This window comes from Mobula hypostoma, chromosome 8 (assembly GCF_963921235.1).
Source record: "Mobula hypostoma chromosome 8, sMobHyp1.1, whole genome shotgun sequence".
Taxonomy (NCBI): domain Eukaryota; kingdom Metazoa; phylum Chordata; class Chondrichthyes; order Myliobatiformes; family Myliobatidae; genus Mobula; species Mobula hypostoma.
Genome location: NC_086104.1, coordinates 132,542,833 through 132,564,312, shown reverse-complemented (window position 1 = coordinate 132,564,312; position 21,480 = coordinate 132,542,833). Strand labels below are relative to the sequence as shown.

The following is a 21,480-nucleotide window of genomic DNA, read 5'->3' as shown; positions in this document are numbered from 1 at the left end:
CTCAGTTCATGAAGACTGGAATATAAAAGCTAGGATGTAATGCTGAGGCTGTATAAGGCACTGGTGAGGCCTCACTTGCAGTATTGTGAGCAGGTTTGAGCACCTTGTTTAAGAAAGGTGGAGCTGTCATTGGAGAGGGTTCCAATGAGGTTCATGCGAATGATTCTGGAAATGGAAGGAGCAGCCGTCACATGAGCAGTTATTGAGGGCTCCGGGCCTGTACTCGCTGGAATTTAGAAGAACGAGGGGGAGGAGATCTTATTGAAACCTATCGAATGTTGAAAGGCCTCAACAGAGTGGATGTGAAGAGGATATTTCCTTTGGTGGGGGAATCTAGGACCAGAAGGCACAGCCTCAAAATGGAGGGAGGCCCATCTAGAACAGAGACGAGGAGTAATTTCCTTAGCCAGTGGGTTGTAAATCTGTGGAATTCATTGCCACAGACGGCTGTGGAGGCCAGTAGAACACTGGATGCATTTAAGGCAGAGGGTGATAGGTTCTTGATTAGTCCAGGGCATGAAAGGTTATGGGGAGAAGGCATGAGAATGGTGGTGAGGGAAATTAATCAGCTTTGATGAAATGGTGGAGCAGACTTAATGAGCCAAACGGCCTAATTCTCCTCTTATGTCTGATGAAACTTTATCTGTATAGGTGTGACCTGTATGTGTGCATCTTTCACTTTAAGCGTGTGCCGAGCTGCATGTGAATATGTGCATGTGTGTGTGTATATATGTTAATATACATTAATAAGTTAAGAAATCGCAAGGATAAAAGGATCCTGCTGGAAGTCATATACAGGCCTCCCAACAGCAGCTGGGATGTGAACCACAGACTACAACAGGAAATGGAAAAGCTGAGTCAAAAGGACAGTGTTATGATAGTCATGGGAGATTCTAACATGCACATTGATTGGGAAAATCAGGTTAGAAATGGATCTCAAGAGGGCGAGTTTGTTGAATGCCTGCAAGACGGCTTTTTGGAACAATTTGTCATTGAGCCTACTAGGGGATCAGCTATACTGGATTGGGTGTCATGTAATGAACCAGAGGTGATTAGGGAGTTTAAGGTAAAAGAGCCCTTAGGGAGGCAGTGATCACAATATGATTGAGTTCAACTTGAAATTTGATAGGAAGAAAGTAAAGTCTGTTGTAGCAGTATTTCAGTGGAGTAAGGGAAATTACAGTGTTATGAGAGAGGTGTTGGCCAACGTAAATTGGAATGAGCTCAGCAGAGCTGCAATGGAATGTGTTTCTGGGAAAAAATGAGGAAGGTACAGAACAGATTTATTCCAAAAATGAAGAAATACTCAAATGGGAAAATAGCACAACCATGGCTGACAAGGGAAGTCAAAGCTAACGTAAAAACAAAACAAGAGGGCATACAACAAAGGAAAAATCAGCAGGAAGATAAAGGATTGAGAAGCTTTTAAAAACCTACAGGGAACAATTAAAAGAAGCATTAGAAAGGATGAGATAAAATATGGAAGTAAGCTAGCAAATAATATCAAAGTGGATAGTAAAGGCTTTTTTAAGTATGTAAAAAATAAAAGAGAGATGCGAGTGGATATAGGACTGCTAGAAAGTGAAGCTGGAGAAATAATAACGGGGGACAAGGAGATGACAGATGAACTAAATGAGTATTTTGCATCAGTCTTCACTGTGGAAGACACTAGCCGTGTGCCAGATGTTGTAGTGTGTGAAGGCAGAGAAGTGGGTGCAGTTACCATTACAAGGGAGGTGGTGCTCAAAAAGCTGAAAGACCTAAGGATACACAAGTCACCTGGACCAGATGAACTACACCCTAGGGTTCTGAAAGAGGTAGTGGTAGAGATTGCGGAGGCATTAGAAATGATCTTTCAAAAATCATTGGACTCTGGCATGGTGCCAGAGAACTGGAAAATTGCAAATGTCACTCCGCTCTTTAAGAAAGGAGGAAGGCAGCTGAAATGGCTTTGTTGCCAAGTTTGCAGATGGTGTGAAGATTGGTGGAGGGGCAGGTAGTGCTGAGGAAAGAGGTAGGCTGCAGAAGGCCTTACACAGATTAGGAGAATGGGCAAGAAAGTGGCAAATGAAATACAATGTTGGGAAATGAATTGTCATGCACTTTGGTAGTAGAAATAAATGTGCCAGCTATTTTCTAAATGGGGAGAAAATCCAAAAATTTGAGATGCAAAGGGACTTGGGAGTCCTTGTGCAAAACAAGGTTAACTCGCAGGTTGAGTCAGTGGTGAGGAAGGCAAATGCAATGTTAGCATTCATTTCAAGAGCTCTAGAATACAAGAGCAGGGATGTGATGCTGAGGCTTTATAAGGCACTGGTGAGGCCTCGCCTGGAATACTGTGAACAGTTTTGGGCTCCTCATCTGAGAAAAAATGTGCTGGCATTGGAGAGAGTTCAGAGGTGGATGATTCTGGGAATGAAAGGGTTATAATATGAGGAACGTTTGATGGCTGTGGAATTGTACTTACTGGAATTTAGAAGGATGAGGGGGATCTCATTCAAACCTTTTGAATGTTAAAAGGCCTAGACAGAGTAGATGTGGAAAGAATGTTTTCCATGGTGGGGAAGTCTAGCACAAGAGGGCACGGCCTCAAGATAGAGGGGCGCCCATTTAAAACAGCGATGCAGAGAAATTTCTTTAGCCAGAGGGTGGTGAATTTGTGGAATTTGTTACCACAGGCAGCTGTGGAGGCCAGGTTGTTGGGTGTATTTAAGGCAGAGTCTCGATAGATTATTGATTGGACATGGCATCAAAGATTATAGGGAGAAGGCTGGTGAATGGGGTTGAAGAGTGGAATAAAGGATCAGCCATGATTGAATGCTGGAGCAGATTCGATGGGCCAAGTGGCCTAAGCCTCCTCCCATGTCTTATGGTATTAATGTATATGTGTTACTCTGTGTATGTTTTGTGTGTGAGATCACTGTGCAAGTTGTCATTATGAATATGTACATGTCTGTCTGCCTGTGTGTGCCTGCATGTGTCTACCTGTTTCAAATAAAGAAAAACAAAAATATTTTCAGTGCATTTGCGCGATAAGTTTTCAGCACATCTGTGATAATTGGGTGTGGCTGTATTGTTAAAGGTTCCAATTTGGACATTGTGAAATGGGATTATATAGGAAGCAGCTAACACCCAAATCTCTGTCTTTCCCCTGATTTTCACAGCTGCTGACTTCACTTCATTGGGGAGGGAGTGTAAAGCAGAAGAAAGAAATGGAGGTAATGCTGCAGCCCCCTGATCTTTCCACGGAGTCTCTTTTTGCCTATAATCACCAGGACCCTGCCCGGCTGGTGAAGCGAATGCCCTCCACTTGCATGGTCAGAGTGTCAGTGGTTACCCACACTGCCATTCTTCCAGTCAATCAGGCCCCCACTACTGGAATGTGCTTTCGCCAAGCCGCGTTGGTGTTGGTGAGGAGGTACAGGGCTATTTGTTGAAGATTGTTTGCCCTAATTTGTCACACTAACACAGGGCCCAGTGCCATACAGGATGTTCCCCAGGACATAGACTGAGACAAGTGCCAACTTCTGCGGGAAGTTACTCTCTGGTCCACCCAACACTCAATAGCTTTCCCTGTCATTTACTTATTTATTGAGATACAGCACGAAATGGGCCCTTCCAGCCCTTCGAGCAATCCTGCAATATATCCCTAATCACAGGACAATTTACAATGACCAAATAACCTACCAACAGGTATGTCTTTGGACTGTGGGAGGAAACCTGGGCACCCGGAGGAAACCCATGCGGTTACAGGGGAGAATGTAAAGAACTCCTTACAGGCAGAACTGTGTCGCCGGTACTGTAAAGCGTTGCACTACCGTGCCAACCCAATCTTCACAATGGACTTATTCTGAGGTCCTGGACTTTGTGTTGAGAGACATACTAAAAGCTGGGTGTAGCCAGTGAGAAAGCTGAATGGGTAAGGATCAGAGTTTGAAGAGCCCACGTTGTTACACACCAACTGTCTGAGATCTTTCATAAAGTCCCACAAACTGTTTGCTCAAGGAATGTGTTTAAAAGATAACCAATGTCATGCTGCTATTAAGTGGCTGGAAGAAAATGACATGATAAAAATGTTGAACTTCATGTTCTGCATTAGAAACATTCGAAACTGATTTATATTTAGAACTACAAGTCATCAGCAAAATTCACACTGACACAGAAAGATTGTTGTGGAGCTGAAACACATCAAAAAAATTGCTGATACTGAAAATCTGACATGAGAGCAAAGAAGGTTGTAAACACTGAGCAGGTGGGCAGCATCTGTGGAGAGGGAAATGGCTAAAATGTCAGGTCTGGGACTCTTTGTCACTACTGCGAAAGACAGGAAAAACTCTTCTCTTCTTTAAAGTTCTGATGAAACATCCTCCCAAGCTGAAATGTTAACTGTTTCTCTGTCTGCGGTGAAGAATTTCATTCGCAGTCTTGGACTACAAATAATTCAAAGCGAACTGTGTGGTAGATGCTCTAACTGGCCAATCACGGGCTGCTGCATCATTTCGCAAAGTGTAAATGGGTGTGCAACCCCAGAAGCATGTTACTTCAAAAACTTTAATCCTCTCAACCATTTTAGGGTGGAACTGTGGTGTACTGGTTAGCGTAGCACTATCACAGCAACGCGACCCAGGTTCAATTCCCACCGCTGTCTGTAAGGACACACGGGTTAGTAGCCAAATTGGTCTAATGGGTGTAATCAGTGGCCTGTGCTCGTTGGGCTAAAAGGGTCTGTTACTGTGCTACATCTCTCAATAAATAATCCATAAAGGCACTCGATTTTTTGATCGGGGAATACGTCGGACGTGATATCTTCATCTTGCCTCATTTGGAGCATAGCCTGACCTTCCACAGGAAAGCTTTGTTCAGACAAGCTGGCTGCAGTCATAAAGATCACTAACAACAGGTCCAGATGTTCCATATTCAGAGGGCAGCTGTTCGCATATTTCAGACTGCCTCACGGTTTATTATCCAGTCTGTCTCGGCACTAGATCACCCTGGTAAACCTGCAGCGAACTGCAGTTCACAGCCCTTTCCACCCATCCCATTCCCGTTGGCCACTTAGGAGCCAGTTGGCCTAATCCCAGTTACAGGCCCTTACTGCATTGATTTGGCAGAAGAGAACAATTCCAGAGCATTTACAGATACTTTTCAATGTTGTGATCCTCTCTCGCACCCCTACCAGACCCAACCCTCCGACCAAAGTCTTCACGACGCTCCTCCTTCTCCCACTTGACCCGCCATTCGGCCCCTCTGAAGGCTGATATCAGTATTCACTCTGTGCATTAAATTAACCCTGCTAGGTCTGTCAATCTGAAACACAAGCAGGAATTCTGAGAAACTCTCAGGTGCGGAACAGCGAAAGAGAAACAAGAGTTAGTTCTTCAGATCGGAGTCATTCAGTATGGACATCCTATAATGTGGAAGGGTTCCATTCAGCCCATTCAATCCATGCTAGCCTCCCACCAGTGGCGTAATCATCGGTTTCACTCCCCTCCTTATTTCCCTGCAACTTATTTTCTCTCACTTGACCACCAGTTCTCTTCTAGATCATGAGGGCCAAAAAAGGCCCAATGTGCACACTTCTGGGATGTGGGTGGAAACCGGATCACCTGGAGGAACCCATGCGGTGGCAGGGAGAACTTGCAAACTCCACACAGACGGCAACCAAGGTCGGGATTGGACCTGCAGCCCCGGCACTGAGAGACGACAGCACTACCCGCTGCACCACCCTGCCACCCAAAGCCCTGCTGCTTTATAAATTTCAATTAAACTTCTCCTCAGCTGACTCTATTTCTAAGAAAACAATTCCAAATTAGCCAAAGTTTCTTTATAACTAGAGCTCTCCAGTAAGTTTCATCTGATCCCTCCCTGGGCTGATCACACCTTTCTCGTAACTGTGGCTAGACCGGAACACATTACTCCTGCCGTGCGGCTGCTGTTTCCGTTCAGCATCTGGGTACCACCAGCAACGCCAGCATTTATCGCCCATCCCTAACTTGCCTTGACAGAATGCCGGCGAACCGCCTGCCTGAACCTCTACAGTGACAGTGGCTGGGCAACAACTAGAAAGTTCCGGTGGGCAGTTAAGAGTTAACCGCGTGGCTGTGTTTCTAGGGGCTAGGGCCGCAGATATCTGTTCTTGCAACAAGAGTGAATCAGATGTCTTTTCAGACCAAATTATTGAGATGAACTTTTCTTAGAATAAACCTCCCACAGACGCACTGCTGGGAATTTGAACTTGTGTTGCTGGCTTGCTAGCTCAGTGATTTAACCGCTGCTCTGCATTTTTTACTGTTTAATTATTTATTGAGATACAGCACGGAACAGGGTCCTTTCATCCCTTCAAACTGGCGCCGCTCAGTGACCTCTGATTTAACCCTAGCCTAATCATGGGACAGTTTCCAATGACCAATTAACTTGTACGTCTTTGGAACGTGGGAGGAGACTGGAGCACCTGGAGGAAACCGACGCACTCCACGCGAAGGATGCACAGACTGATGCTGGAATTGAATTCCAAACTTTGACCCTCCCCGGGCTGTAATGGGGCAACGCTACCGTGACGTCCAGTGCTGAAGCACAACTTGGATTCTGTGCCGTTTTCCCTTCTTACCCACCTCACCTGCTCATCCAACCCCCATGGATGGCACTTCACAGGTCATCTACACTCCTCAATCTTTCACCATTTATTGTGCATCCTCCCCCCTCCCGCTCGGTTTCTCTTTTCCAGATGCTTTACTGCCCGCTTCATCAGAGGTCATTCCATCCTGTGAGCAAGGCTGGCCATACAGGAGGAGCAGATACCTGCGACACCCACCTAATTGAAACACTTAAAAGAGGGAAGTCATGGCAGGTAGCAAGCATGAACTCTTTGAAGAGCTCGTAGGTACCCAAAGGTGTTTTTGCTTGGGGAATTTCACATCACTTCAGTATTTTTTTTTGCCTTGCTGCAATCAAAAGGCCAGCCTCTCCATTACCCTTTGTCTGAGCTGGTGCACCCACTCGTTTCGTTCTTCCATCCACCAAAGCAACAGAGGGACCGCAGAAGAGGCCAGAAAGGGTATTACCAAGGTTGGAGACATTTGGTGATGTGGAAAAATGGTCCTGGACTGGATAGATATGCTTGGAACAGAGGAGGCCGGAGACAAAGCACAAACTGTTGCCTGAGCTCAGCAGGTCAGACACCATCTGTGGAGGGAAAGAGATGGCAGGCCGAGACCCTGCCTCAGGACAGTTTGGAGGGGAATTTGACTAAGGCGTATGATGTGCGCTCTGTGCAGAGAGATGGTTTATTCCCTCCTGCAGAGAGCTTTGTAATTAGAGGACAGTCATTCAAGACAACTTGCAGCAAAATTAGAGAGGAGCTGAGGGAATAAATTGTTGAGATATTACCTCACAGCTCCAGTGACCTCTGACCTCTGACACGTTCTCCCTGTGAGCATGTGGCTTCTGATAGGTCCTCCGACCTTCTCCCACATCCCAAAAACAACTGGTAAGATTGGATATTCCAAAGTAACCTCTTAGGTGGGAGAATATGGGACAATTTGAAGAGCATTTGAGAGAGATTGCAGGGAAATGATAGAATGGGATTGCTCTGAAAACCAGCATAGATTAGATGGGCTGAAAAACTTTCTTCCATCCTGTCTAGAAATGTTAATTGCAACACAAGAGTCTGTGCTCCCTCAGCTGCCTCCGATCCCAAACAAGACCACCAAATAACAGTCTGTGCTTGAATTATTTTTCTCCGCCTTCCTCAACCTCAGCTACGCTCTTATACAAAGGGCCAAATAGCCTGCACCTGCTCTTTGCTCTACACCTGCAACCACCTTCTGGCGACTAAAGATCAATTAACAACTGCCCAGCTCTCACTTGCTCCTCTGCAAACTTGCCTTCGAGTCGCTGAGATTCTCACAGCCAGTTCAAAGTTCAAAGTACATTTATTATCAAAGTATGTATACATTATACAACCTTGAGATTCATCTCCTTACAGGCAGCCACAAAACAAAGAAACCCAAAAGAACCCTTTAAAAAAAAGACCGTCAAAGACCTAATGCGCACAGAGACAAAAAATAAAACACAAATCGTTCAAACAATAGAAGTAAGCAAACAGCATTCAGAACTGAAGTTTTACTGAAGTGAATCCAGGCGTCACTGCAGCCGGAACAGGAACAGGCCGCAGCCTCAATTCAGCACAGAGCCGAGTAAACGTTGCGGAGCAGCGACCAGAACCGGCTCGTCCCTCGCCTCCGGTCCCAACACCCTGACCTTTTCAATCTGGCATGGGGCTTAAATTGTCCAAACATCCTTGCTCCTGCACCGCCCTGAGGCCTGGCCCTCACCTACACAATTCGGCCCGGCACTTAAATCAACCAAACCTTGGGCCTTTCCTCAACCTCGGGGACAGGCCTGGGCTCTGCCTCATCTCCCCATTGTTGGCAGTGATCGTTTACCAGAAAAAGTGTTATAGTATAGTAAAGTACTTCACATCAAAGTTGCTGGTGAATGCAGCAGGCCAGGCAGCATCTGTAGGAAGAGGTGCAGTCGACGTTTCAGGCCGAGACCCACACTCACTCTTCCTTCAGTTAGTCCTGACGAAGGGTCTCGGCCTGAAACGTCGACTGCACCTCTTCCTACAGATGCTGCCTGGCCTGCTGCGTTCACCAGCAACTTTGATGTGTGTTGCTTGAATTTCCAGCATCTGCAGAATTCCTGTTGTTTGTGATAGTAAAGTACTTAGTTGTTTTCCTTGCCGCTGAGAGTAGTCGCTGGGCTTCACCAACGCCATCTTAAATAGACCCAGTGGTGTAATATTTCCACAATTGGGAAAACATTTATGATGAATATGGATGGATTTGAGGCACATTTATGACCTGTCCCCAGTATTTGAATATTGAGAGTCTTCCTTAAGTTTAATGAGTCAGGGAGTGCGATATGGTGACATTCATGTACTTCGATAATAAATTTACTTTGAACTTTGAAATGGTGATGGAAGGTGAGCTAACAACAGCACATCTGATTCAGATGGGCTGTCTGCTTCACTCTTCTAGCCGTTTCTTAAGGTACTTAGAGTGATTCTGGAGAAGCAAACAGAAATGGAACTGATGGTTTTATGGCCAAGTTGATGGATGATATTGATGCAGGTGGAGGGGCAAGTAGTGTTGAGGAAGCAGGGATCAACCAAAGGTCTTCAATTGGGAGAATGGGCTAAGAAGTGGCAGATGGAATATACTGAAAGGAAGTGCATGGTCATTCATTTTGATACTACGAATAAAGGTGTAGACCATTTTCGAAATGGGGAGATGATTCACAAATCAGAGATGCAAAGGGACTTGGGAGGAATTGTCCAGGATTCCTACAGTTTAACTTGCAGCTTGAGTCGGTGGTAAGGAAGGCAAATGAAATGTTAACAGTCATTTTGAGGGGACTGGAAGATGAGCGCGAGGACATGAAGCTTTACTTTGAGTATTGTGAACACTCTTGGGCCCCTTAGCAAAGAAAGGATGTGCTGGCATTGGAGAAGGTGCAGCTGATTTTGACAAGAATGTCCTGGAAGTGACAGGGTTAATACAAGAAGAGCATTTAATTCTCTAAGCTTTTACTAGCTGGAGTTTAGAAGAATGAGGGGCATCTCAAATACTGAAAGGCCTAGGAGGATAGAGTGGATGTAGAGAGGATGTTTCCTTTAGTGGGGGAGTCTACAAGGCACAGCTTCAGAATAGAAGGATATCCCTTTAGAACAGAGATGTGGAGGAATTTCTTTAGCCAGAGGGCGGTGAATCTGTGTAATTCATTTCCATAGAGGGCTGTGGAGACCAAATCATTGGGTATATTTAATGTGAAGGTTGATAGGTTCTTGATTAGTAAGGGCATCAAAGGTAGGTGAGTGGAGAGGGTAAATAAATCAGTTGTGAACGAATAGTGGAGCAGACTCGATGGGCTGAATGGCCTAATTCGGCTCCTAAGTCTTACGACTCTGATGAGACAACAACGTCCTATCCCAAGTACGAATGATCAGACACAAGTAATAGATCAATGCATACACCTGATTTAGGAATTGCAATGGCTTCTCCACACACCCAATCCTCCAATACGAGGATTGGTTGAACTCTCTGGGCAAATTGATTCACATCTGTTTCTAGGTACAAGAACCAGGATCGCAGCCCATGTGACCATAAGATACGGCAACATATTAAGGCCACTTGGCCCATCGAAACTATGCCAGTGTTCAATCATGATTGACTTCATCTTTTGTCCCCAATCTCCTGCATTGTTCCAGCAAGTACTAAACCCCCACCCCTCACAAATCAAGAACCTATCAATTTCTGCCTTCAATACATGCAATGACTTGGCTTCCACAGCCTTCTTTTGTGACCAGTTCCACAGATTTACCACCCTGATTGGAGAAGTTCCTCACTTTAAAGGGAGATCAGTTTCATTCTCTGGCTGTATCCTTGGATCCTAGTCTCTCCTACTACTAGTCTCCACATGCACTCTATCCGGGCCTTTCAGTATCCTGTAGGTTTCAGTAAGATCCTCACTCATCCTTCTGAGCCCAGAGAGATCAAATAATCCTCATATGGTAAGCCTCTCATACTTGGGCTCCATCTTGTTAACGTCCTCTGATCCCTCTCCAGGGCCAGTAGGTACTTCCTGAGATATGGGGCCTAGGATTGCTCACGGTATTCCAAATGTGGTCTGCCAATGTCCTATAAACCCTCAGCTGTACGTCCTATCTTACACCCTCTTGTGTGGGATGCAGTATCTGCATTGCTGATTCCTCAAAAGACATTCAGTGGCAACAGGGATTTTAAAATGACACCAGCTTTAATACATTCCTTTCAACAATGCATCACGGACACTCATCAACTCTATAAAGGTAGTGCTAGGCAATTTCTTCCCCTGAATTTTCAGGTGGTAAAAAAAAGTGAACATGGTTGTGCAAAAACTCAAGCCACCGTAGGAATGCAAAGTCCCAACAGAAGCTCTTCAGCTTCTCTTTAGCAGTTCTCTTCCAACGCAATGTCACAGTCCTACCAACGAGCGCTGGAGCTCTGGAGATAAGGACGCCAAGCTAAGCGATGTGAAAGCGACACTTTGGCCAGAGTTACTAATCCTAGGAAAACCAAGCGTCAGGAAGGACATCTGGTTAGACGTCTGATGTTCGGATCCCGTCGTCGTCGATGCTGTAGACGAAGTGGTGCTCCTTCTGGGGAGCCGGCTGCGACCGGTGCCTGCGTCGCTTGTCCTGACCGTTCACCCCCGCCAACTGCGGGCCAGGCTCGGCGGAGGGCGCCTGCGCTTCGCTGTCGTGCGGGCTCTCCTCCGGTGCCGACGAGGCGGGCGGCCCGACGGCCGAGGGCACAGGGGTCCACGGCTGCCATGACGACACCATGGAGGTGGACTTGGTCAGAGGTCGCTTCTCCTCGCCGGGGGTGGCCACGCCGCCGGACGGTGGCGAGAGCGGGGCGCCGGACGGGTCGGCCAGAAGCAGCGAGTTGGCCCTGGTGAAGGTCGCTTGAGCCGTGGATGCCTGCAAACGAGAAACGAGAAGGGCAAAGGTGAGAGGTTTTATTTCCACAGCCCTATCAAACAGCTCCTCCCACCGGGACCTGTGGATTCTGCGCACATTTGACCACAGCCAACACCTCTCAATCATGCAAACACGAGGAAATCTGCAGATGCTGGAATTTCAAACAACACACATCAAAGTTGCTGGTGAACGCAGCAGGCCAGGCAACACCTATTGGAAGAGGTACAGTCGACGTTTCGGGCCGAGACCCTTCATCAGGACTAACTGAAAGAAGAGCTAGTAAGAGATTTCTCTGCTTCCCAAGAAGGCATTAAACATTTGAGCACGTTTTGAAATGATTCTAGTTGCGTATAAATTTCTCCAACTTTATCCCCCTGCCCAACTGTGTCACCTTCTCCAGCACAGAGCCCCTCTGAGATCTGCACGCGCCCATGCACCCAAGATTCTGCAGACGCTGCTGATCTTGAGCAAAACACACACAGAAAATACCAGTAAGGCAGCAACTATGGCGAGGAATAAACAGTCGACGTTGCAGGCCGAGGTCCTGATGAAGGATCTCGGTCATAAACGTAGATTGTTCATTGCTCTCCATAGATACTGCCTGACTTGTGGAGATCTCTGTGCTTCCAGTCTGTCCCATGATATACTCAAAGCTGCTGTGTAAGTTGCAAGGGTGGTTAAGAAGGTGAATGGTGTTTTGCCCTTTCTTAGTCGAGGGATTGAGTTCAAGTGCCACGAAGTAATGTCGCGGCTCTATAAGAGTTTAGTTAGACCACACTTGAAGTATTGTGTTGAGTTCTGGTTGCTTCATTATAGGAAGCAGATGTGGAGCTTCAGAGAGGGTGCAGAGGAGATTTACCAGGATAATGCCTGGATTAGAGACGTCTAATGAGGAAATACTAAGTCAACTGGAGCTTTTCACTTTGGGGTGAAGGACAATGAGAGGTAACTTGACTTGTAAAAGATGATTAAAGGCACAGACAGAATGGACAGTCAGCATCTTTTTCCCGGGGCAGAAATGAGGGGGTATAATTTCAAGGTGAAAATTTAAAAGGAGGAACGTATAGACGGGAATGTCACAGGTAGTTTTTTTAAAATAAATACACACAGAGAGGTGTGCATGGAATGCACTACCAGAGGAGGTAAGTAAATTAGAAGAATTTAAGAGACTCTTAGAAAGACACATGCATGAAAGAAAAATGAGGGCTCTGTGGGAGAGAAGCATTATTTTGAACTCGGTACAACTGGGCTTTTACTGAGTTGAACTGTTCTATGAAGCACATTTGGACTTCACTACGCTGAAGACTCAATGCAAATGAAAGTTTGTGGAGAGATATGCATCCAGATGCAGCCTGACCACACACAGAATTGTCAGCACTCTCACCGCCTGCTGGTACTGTCCTGTTGGAAGGCACGCACAGGGTCTGAAGAGATGAGCGTGTACAGTTTCCCTCAGCGTGGGCACCAGTGCCTGGTACAGCCCGTCTCCATGTGTCCCGATAGCTCCTGGCCAAGAACACCACATCTCCGCAGCAGCAGATGTGAATTAATTCAGTTCCAGTGAAAACCATAGCCCTGACTCACCTCCATGACAACTCAGACAGTGGGTTTGTGACTAATCATCATTTACAGAAACTCCCTGCCTCAGCTGACTCGTGGAGTAATCAGACTGCCCATCAGACAATATGGCACTGTTTTCTGTGCCAACAATAGATGGTATACATGGGGGGGGCGGGAATCTGGGGTAAAACCTGTGTCAAAACTTTCTTGCTCCTACTATTTGTCCCATTCATTCTAGTTCTGTCAAAAGACTGGCTCTTGCCTGTTGCCAGTTCTGAAAGAGGATCGACCCCTTTGAGTAACCAGCCTCTCCAGTGCAACATGGTCAGCCGTGGGACCACTGCCGGCGTGCTCAGGTGTGGGAGAGACTGTCCAGCACTGGGAAGAACAGGAGTCTGAGAACTGACCCTGACTCACAGGCTGCCTTGCCAGGAGTGTCAGCGACCGTGTGAATGGCAACGAGCTCACAATGATCAACAACCATTAGTGAGACTTGGTTACAGGAGGGGCAGGACTGGCAGCTCAATGTTCCAAGGTTCTGTAGACATGACAGAGTGGGAGGGATTAAAGGAGGGAGGGGTGCTTGTCCTTACAGGCAGTGCTCAGTTAGGACAGACTGGAGAACTCATCTGGTGAGGTGTTACAGGTGGAACTGAGAAATAAGAAGGGTCTGACTGTGTTAATGGGGCTATATTACAGACCACCCAACACTCCTAGGAACTTAAGAGGAACAAATTTGTAGGAAGATCACAGACTGTTGCAAGAAACAAAGTTGTGATAGTAGGTGATTTTAACTTTCCACATATTGATTGGGACTCCCATACTGTCACAGGGATAGATGGGATAGAGTTTGTAAAGTGTGTTCAGGAAAGTTTCCTGATGTCCTAATGAGAGTGTGTGCGATGCTTGATCTGCTATTAGGGAATGAGACAGTACAGGTGACAGATGTTTGTGTAGGGGAACACTCTGTGTTCAGTCACCACGATGCCATTAGTTTGAAAGTAAATATGTAAAAAGATAGGTCTGGTCTGCAGATTGAGATTCCAAATTGGAGAAAGGCCAGTTTTGATGGGATCAGAAAGGATCTGGCAAGAGTGGATTGGGACAGGCTGTTCTCCGGCAAAGGTATACTTGGTAAGTGGAAGGTCTTCAAAAGTGAAATTTTGAGAGTATTAAGCTCGTGTGTATCTGTCAGCATAAAAGGTAAAGGCAACAAATGTAGGGAACCTTGGTTTTCCAACAGATTGTAGCCCTGGTTAAGAGAAAAAAGGAAATGTATAGCAGCTACAGGCAGGTAGGAACAAATGAGGTGCTTGTGGAGTATGAGAAAAGCAAGAGAACACCTAAGAAAGAAATCAGGAAGGCTAAAAGGAGGCAGGAAGTTGCTCCAGCAGACAAGGTAAAGGAGGATCCTCAGGGATTCTACAGATACTGTATGTTAAGAGGAAAAGGATTGCAAGGGACAAAATAGGTTCTCTGGAAGATCAAAACGGCAATTCATATCTGGAGTCGAAACAGATGGGGGAGATTTTCTTTTTAAATCTTTTTATTAATTTTTCAAAATTATAAACTCAATAACAAAGTTGGTACAAAGAGATTGGAGAAATGTTCAACAGCATATATAAAATGAATTTTAACTAACATAGAAATAAAAGACTTCCAAACTCATAATGAGATTAAACATTAACAAAGAAATAAAAAGAAAAAAAAATATATAAACAAAAAAAAACTCCAAAAGAAAGAGAGAAAAAAAACGCCCAAAAAAAGGCAAAACAGGGCTAGACCAACAACTTGTATCAGACATGATCCATAATGTCGTTAACTCCGCTCCTCTCATCATATAATTTTAGAAAAAAGATTCGGAAAGGTCAGATTACATCATATGAAAATGTTGCAGATTTTAAGTAACTTTTTTTGCATCTGTATTTACTTGGTCTATAGTAATGAGGCAAAGTGGAATCATGGACCCCGTACAAATTACAGAGGAGGAGATGTCTACTATCCTTAGGCAAGTCAGATGGATAAATCCCCAGGGCCTGACAAGGTGCTCCCTTGGACCCCAAGGGAGGCAAGTGCAGAAATTGCTAGGGCCCTGGCAGAGATTTTTAAATTATCATTAGCGACAGGAGAGGTACCAGAGGACTGAAGGATAGCCAATGTTTAAAAAAAAAGGCTTTAAACATAAACCAGGAAATCATAGGCCAGTGAGTCTGTCATCAGTTGTGGTAAAGTTATTGGAAGGTATTCTAAAGGACCAGATACATAGACATGGACTGATTAAGGATGGTTAGCATGGCTTCATGCATGGACGCTCATGTCTAACCAGTCTTATAGTTTTTCAAGGAAGTTACCAGAACAGAGGATGGAGGCAAGGCAGTGGATGTTGTTTACATGGACTTTAGCAAGGCATTAGACAAGGTCCCACGTGGGAGGTTGGTCAAGAAGATTCAGTGCTCAGCATTGAAGATGAAGTAGCAAATTGTCTTTGTGGGAGAAGCCAGAGTAGTGATAGGTGTTTGCCCTCTGACTGGAGGCCTGTGACTAGTGGTGTGCCACAGGGATCGGTGTCAGTCCTTTGTTGTTTGTCATCTATATCAACGATCTGAATGATAACGTAGTTAACTGGATCAGCACATTTGCGGATGACACCAAGATTGGGGGTGCAGTGGACGGAGAAGAAAGCTTTTGGCATATTGGCCTTCATAAATCAATGTTTTGAGTATGTTATGTTGAAGTTGTACAAGACATTGGTGAGGCCTAATTTGTAGTATTGTGTGCAGTTTTGGTCACCCACCTGCAGGAAAGTAGTAAGGAAGCTTAAAAGAGGACAGAGAAAATTTAGACGGATGTTGCCGGTTCTGGAGGTAAGATTTCATGGGCGAAGAGGCAATTTCAAGTGAGGTTGGAGGCGACATTGCATGCACGGCAACTCTGGGAAGGTTTACAAGACATTACTTCCTACAAAGTGAAACCCAATGGTATGAATGGCAGCGATGCTTCACTACCAGATGAACTCAACGCCTTTTCTGCCTGCTGTGAAAGGGAGAATATAACTACAGCTCTGAAGATCCCTGCTGCACCTGATGACCCTGTGATCTCTGTCACAGAGGCTGATGTTAGGCTGTCTTTAAAGAGAGTGAACCCTCGCAAGGCGGAAGGCCCAGATGGAGTACCGGGTAAGGCTCTGAAAACCTGTGCCAACCAACTGGTGGGAGTATTCAAGGACATTTTCAACCTCTTACTGTTACAGGTGGAAGTTCCCACTTGCTTCAAAGATTATACCAGTGCCTATAAAGAATAATGTGAGCTGCTTTAATGACTATCGCCTGATAGCACTCACATCTACAGCGATGAAATGCTTTGAGACGTTGGTCATGACTAGACTGAACTCCTGCCTCAGCAAGGACCTGGACCCATTGCAATTTGCCTATCACCACAATAGGTCGATGGCAGACGCAATCTCAATGACTCTCCACATGGCTTTAGACCACCTGGACAACACAAACATCTATGTCAGGATGCTGTTCATCAACTATAGCTCAGCATGTAATATACCATCATTCCCACAATCCTGATTGAGAAGTTGCAGAATCTGGGCCTCTGTACCTCCCTCTGCAATTGGATCCTCGATTTTCTAACCGGAAGACCACAATCTGTGTGGATTGGTGATAACATATCCTCCTCGCTGACAATCAACACTGGCACACCTCAGGGGTGTGTGCTTAGCCCACTGCTCTACTCTCTGTATACCCATGACTGTGTGGCTAGGCATAGCCCAAATACCATGGATAAATTTGCTGACGATACAACCATTGTTGGTAGAATCTCAGGTGATGACGAGAGGGTGTACAGGAGTGAGATATGCCAACTAGTGGAATGGTGCCATAGCAACAACCTGGCACTCAATGTCAGTAAGATGAAAGAGCTGATTGTGGACTTCAGGAAGAGTAAGACGAAGGAACACATTCCAATCCTCATAGAGGGATCAGAAGTGGAAAGTGAGCAGCTTCAAGTTCCTGGGTCAAGATCTCTGAGGATCTAACCTGGTCCCAACATATCGATGCAGTTATAAAGAAAGCAAGACAGCGTCTATACTTCATTAGGAGTTTGAAGAGATTTGGCATGTCAACAAATGCACTTAAAAACGTCTATAGTTGTACTGTGGAGAGCATTCTGACAGGCTGCATCACTGTCTGGTATGGAGGGGACGGGGTTACTGCACAGGATTGAAAGAAGTTGTAGGTGGTTGTAAATTTAGTCAGCTCTGTCTTGGTACTAGTCTACTAAGTACTCAGGACATCCTCAAGGAGCGGTGTCTCAGAAAGACAGCATCCATTATTAAGGACCTCCAGCACCCAGGGCATGCCTTTTTCTCACTGTTACCATCAGGTGGGAGGTACAGAAGCCTGAAGGCACACACTCAGCGATTCAGGAACAGCTTCTTCCCCTCTGCCATCCGATTCCTAAATGGACATTGAACCTCACTTTTTTTAATATACAGTATTTCTGTTTTTTTGCACAATGTTTTAATGTATTCAATGTACATATACTGTAACTGACTGACTTATTTGTTTTCTTTTCCTTCTATATTATGTATTGCATTGAACTGCTACTGCTAAGTTAACAAATTTCACGTCACATGTCGGTGATAAGAAACCTGATTCTGATTCTGATTGTATTCTTTAGAACATAGAAGATTGAGGAGATTTGATAGAGGTTTACAATATTATGAGGGGTTTAGATAGGGTAAATGCAAGCAGACTTTTTCCACTGAGGTTGGGTGGGACATAGGCTAAGGGTGAAAGGTGAAAAGTTCACAGTGAGCACGAGAGGAAACTTCTTCACTCAGAGGGTCGTGAGAGTGTGGATAGAGCAGCCAGCACAAGTGGTGTTTGTGAGCTTGATTTCTCTGCTTGAGAGAAGTTTGGATAGGCACATGGATGGTAGAGGTATGGAGAGCTATGGGCCCGGTGCAGGTCAATGAGAGTCGGCAGTTTAAATGGTTTCAGCATGGACTAGGTGGGCCAAAGGGCCTGTTTCTGTGCTGTACTTCTCTGTGACTTTGGTTTATGCACAAGGGTTCTTCAAAATAACAATTTAAAATGTTGTTTAGAGAAGAGGCGAAAACAGCAATAATATAAAGGTCTGAAGTGAATAAGGTATAACCGTTCACACTCACCCACCCACTCACTCACAATCATTGTCTAATCCACCTCTCCGTGCCTCTCCCATGACTACTATATCCTTAGCCTTCTTACAGCAGCAAGTCTCAGCACTGCTCACTCCCCAGTACTGCTGTTCGTGGTCACCAATAGCACAGCCACCACGGGCAGTTTTGCATAGCCTTCACGTGGCTCCAACGTCAACCTGCGTTTTTAACAGTAGTGGATGTTTAAGTTTAGAGGTACGTACCATGGCATTGCTCGAACCTTTCCACAGCTTAATTGCCTCGTTGATGGCTTTTATCCAGCTTTCCATCTCTGCAGGACTGTCCGCCTGTTTAAAACAGACACAGGACAACGATCAGACATGTTTTTTATTGCCTTCTCCTGCATACATAAAACAGTGAGGCTCACACAACGCGGACTGTCACTGCTCAGCTGCCCAACGTGCCAGAATCCTTTGCGGAGTCGGAGTTTGGTTGGTCACCATAGTGCACATTGATCATACGGTTTCGGGAGAATCCCGATGACGGTCCGCTGATCACCAACCTTCGGTCAGATTGCGCGCTCTGCCATCAGAAACGGGGGGCAAGGTACACTTGGCAGGGTAGCTCCCCCGCTCTGCCGCTACTGCCTGCCCGTGCCACACTCACAGCTGACAGACCGATCATGCCAGCCTATCTACGTGACCCACCAGAGCTCAGTGCAGGCAGGCCGCTGCACTCGCAGAAAGGCTTGGACAGCTGGTGATGAGCCCAGCCCACCAGCCCGCAGAGCTGTCACCGGTATTGAGTGACTACACAAACACTAAAAGCTTTTTAAACAGATAAAAATGGATGTCTCCTTTCGTGGGAGAACTTAGAACCAAGGGTCACTGCTTAACAATAATGGGTGGCCCAGTAAGGACGTCAAAGATTATGGGAGAAGGCAGGAGAATGAGGTCGAGAGGGATAATAAATTGGCCATGATGAAATGGCGGAGCAGATTCGATGGGCTGAATGGCCTAATTTTGCTCCTATATCTTATGGTCTTATTTCAGACTGAGTGCAGATGATCTTCCCCCTCCCCCCACAGATACTTTGGAGTTGTGGAAGCACAGTCTTTGCAGAAATGGATGAACTCCTGTTAAGATAGACAAGGTCATGTTGGGTTGTGTGGTGGAGGTGGGTGTGTTCACAGTGAACAGAGAACAGTGCAGCACAGTATGGGATCGAAAGCCTACAATGCTGCGATGATCTATGTATACCTACTCCAAAAATCAATCTAACCCTTCCCTCCTATACGGCCCATAACCTTCCATTCTCTTTCACCCACTAGAATCCCTTAAATGTCCCTCATGTGTCTACTCAACCATCACCTCTGCAGTGGTTTCCAGGCACCCACCACTCTGTGTAAGATAATGTACCTCAGACACTGCATTCCCTTTAAACAGCTGCTCTGGGAGAAAGGTGAGGGCTACGCACTCTATGCTTTTAATCATCATCTTACATGCCTCTATCAAGTCACCCTCTTCTCCTTTGCTCCAAAGAGGAAAGCCCTATAGACGCTCCCTGGGCTTCCAGACTGGGTACAGGAATCGATTTTAACTGGTGTTTCGTTGACAAACTGCCTTCTTCGTCAGGGAAGATGGCAGAGTTTGCCATTGGAACGTCGGTTCAAGTCGATACCTGTACTGGGTTGGGAGCGTTTATTCGTCATATACGCTGGGAGAGCACTGTATCCTTTTTCAGGAAAGCTCCAGTTCGAGCGGAGCTTATACTCAGAGAGGTCAGTGTTGTACAGTAAAGGAACTGGCCCTTCAGCCCGACTTTTCCATGCCAACCGAGTAGCCTACTTCAGCGAGCTCTACTTGCCTGCATTTGGCCCACGTCCCTCTAAACATTTTGTATCCATTTACCTGTCCAAATGTCTTTTAACCATTATAATTGTACCAAATCTCTACCACTTCCTCTGGCAGCTTGCTCAACACACCAACACATCATGTGAAAACTGATTGAAGGCAGAGTTAGGGTGTTACTTCAGTAGTGAAGACCCCGAACCTGGTCAGAAGCATCATTTCCAACTCCCCTCCAGACTGACAGGGCTGTTACACACCCACTCATGGGCCCAGGGCTGCGGGCTGACCCAGCCGCATCTCTTCTGTTTCTTGTTACCACCAAGGCTGTTTCCCAAAGGTGAAGAGAAAGGGAATCACAAACTACAGGGCGTAGGTTTATGGTGAGAAGACTTAACGTTCAAGGGAAAGATTTAGAAGGGATCTGAGGAGTAGTATACGCGTTTCCTGAATAAGCTGCCAGAGGAAGTGTGTGAGGCAGGAGTACTAACAACATTTAAGAGATGTGGATAGCTCTGAGACTGGGAAAGGCTCAGACATGGGCCAAATGGGACTGGATAAGACAAGCACACACTTATTTCTTCAGAGATACAGCACGAAACAGGCCCTTCCGGCCCGAGTCGCACTGCCCAGCAACCCACCTATCTAACCCTCGCCTCATCACAGGACAATTTACAATGACCCGTTAACCTACCACCGGTACACAGAGTCACAGACAAGTACAGAACAAGCCCCTCGGCCCGTCTAATCCGAGCCGAGACGTATCGGGCTGTGGGAGGAAACTGAAGCACCTGGAGGAAACCCACGTGTTCACGTGGAGAGCGCACAGACGGCGCTGGAATTGAACTCTGAACTCTTAGGGAGTCCTGAGCTGCAATAGCATCACGCTACCTTGGAGTCCATCTCAGTCAGCACGGTCAAGTTGAGCTGAAAGCCCTGCTGTGGTAGTCTACAACTCTACCCATTCTGCATTACAGCAAGACCTGGACGACATCTACCTTCACTCTGACAGCCACATACTCTCAAGCTTCGTACCCTCAACAGAAGTAGGACGTTTAAAGGGATGGACACGGATTAGATGGGCCAAAGGCCCTGTTTCTGAGCTGCTCTTTTCCATGACTCTATGATAGCCTGGTAAGCGGCAAGTAACAATGGTGCCAGGGTGGGATGCCGGTTGCTTTACTGGAGGCGCTGACAAGTATAGATGGAGTCCATGGAGAAGGGGCTGGTTTCTGTGATGTGCTGGGCTGTGTCCACAACTGTCTGTCTGCTGTTTCTTGTCGTCGAGCACAGAGCAGTTGCCAGACAAAGCCGTTACGCATCCAGGTGGAACGGTTTGTGTTGTAACAACGGAAATGCTCAAGGCTCGATGGGGGCAGGCCAAAGCTCTTTAGTGAGCT

At 46.1% G+C, this 21,480-nt stretch overlaps 1 protein-coding gene across 4 annotated transcripts in view; it reads right to left on the bottom strand.

The window, feature by feature from the left end:
• Positions 1 to 11,077: 11,077 nt before the first annotated feature.
• LOC134350972 (pleckstrin homology domain-containing family A member 2-like) overlaps positions 11,078 to 21,480 on the bottom strand; it is a 125,569-nt gene continuing 115,166 nt past the window's right edge. For all 4 annotated transcript variants that reach the window (XM_063056910.1, XM_063056907.1, XM_063056909.1 and 1 more), the window contains 2 exons: positions 18,497 to 18,580; positions 11,078 to 11,524 (listed from right to left, as the gene is read on the bottom strand). In XM_063056910.1, the coding sequence (XP_062912980.1) occupies positions 11,141 to 11,524; positions 18,497 to 18,580 (468 nt within the window). In that variant the 3' untranslated portion in view covers positions 11,078 to 11,140. The remainder of the gene's footprint in view (positions 11,525 to 18,496; positions 18,581 to 21,480) is intronic.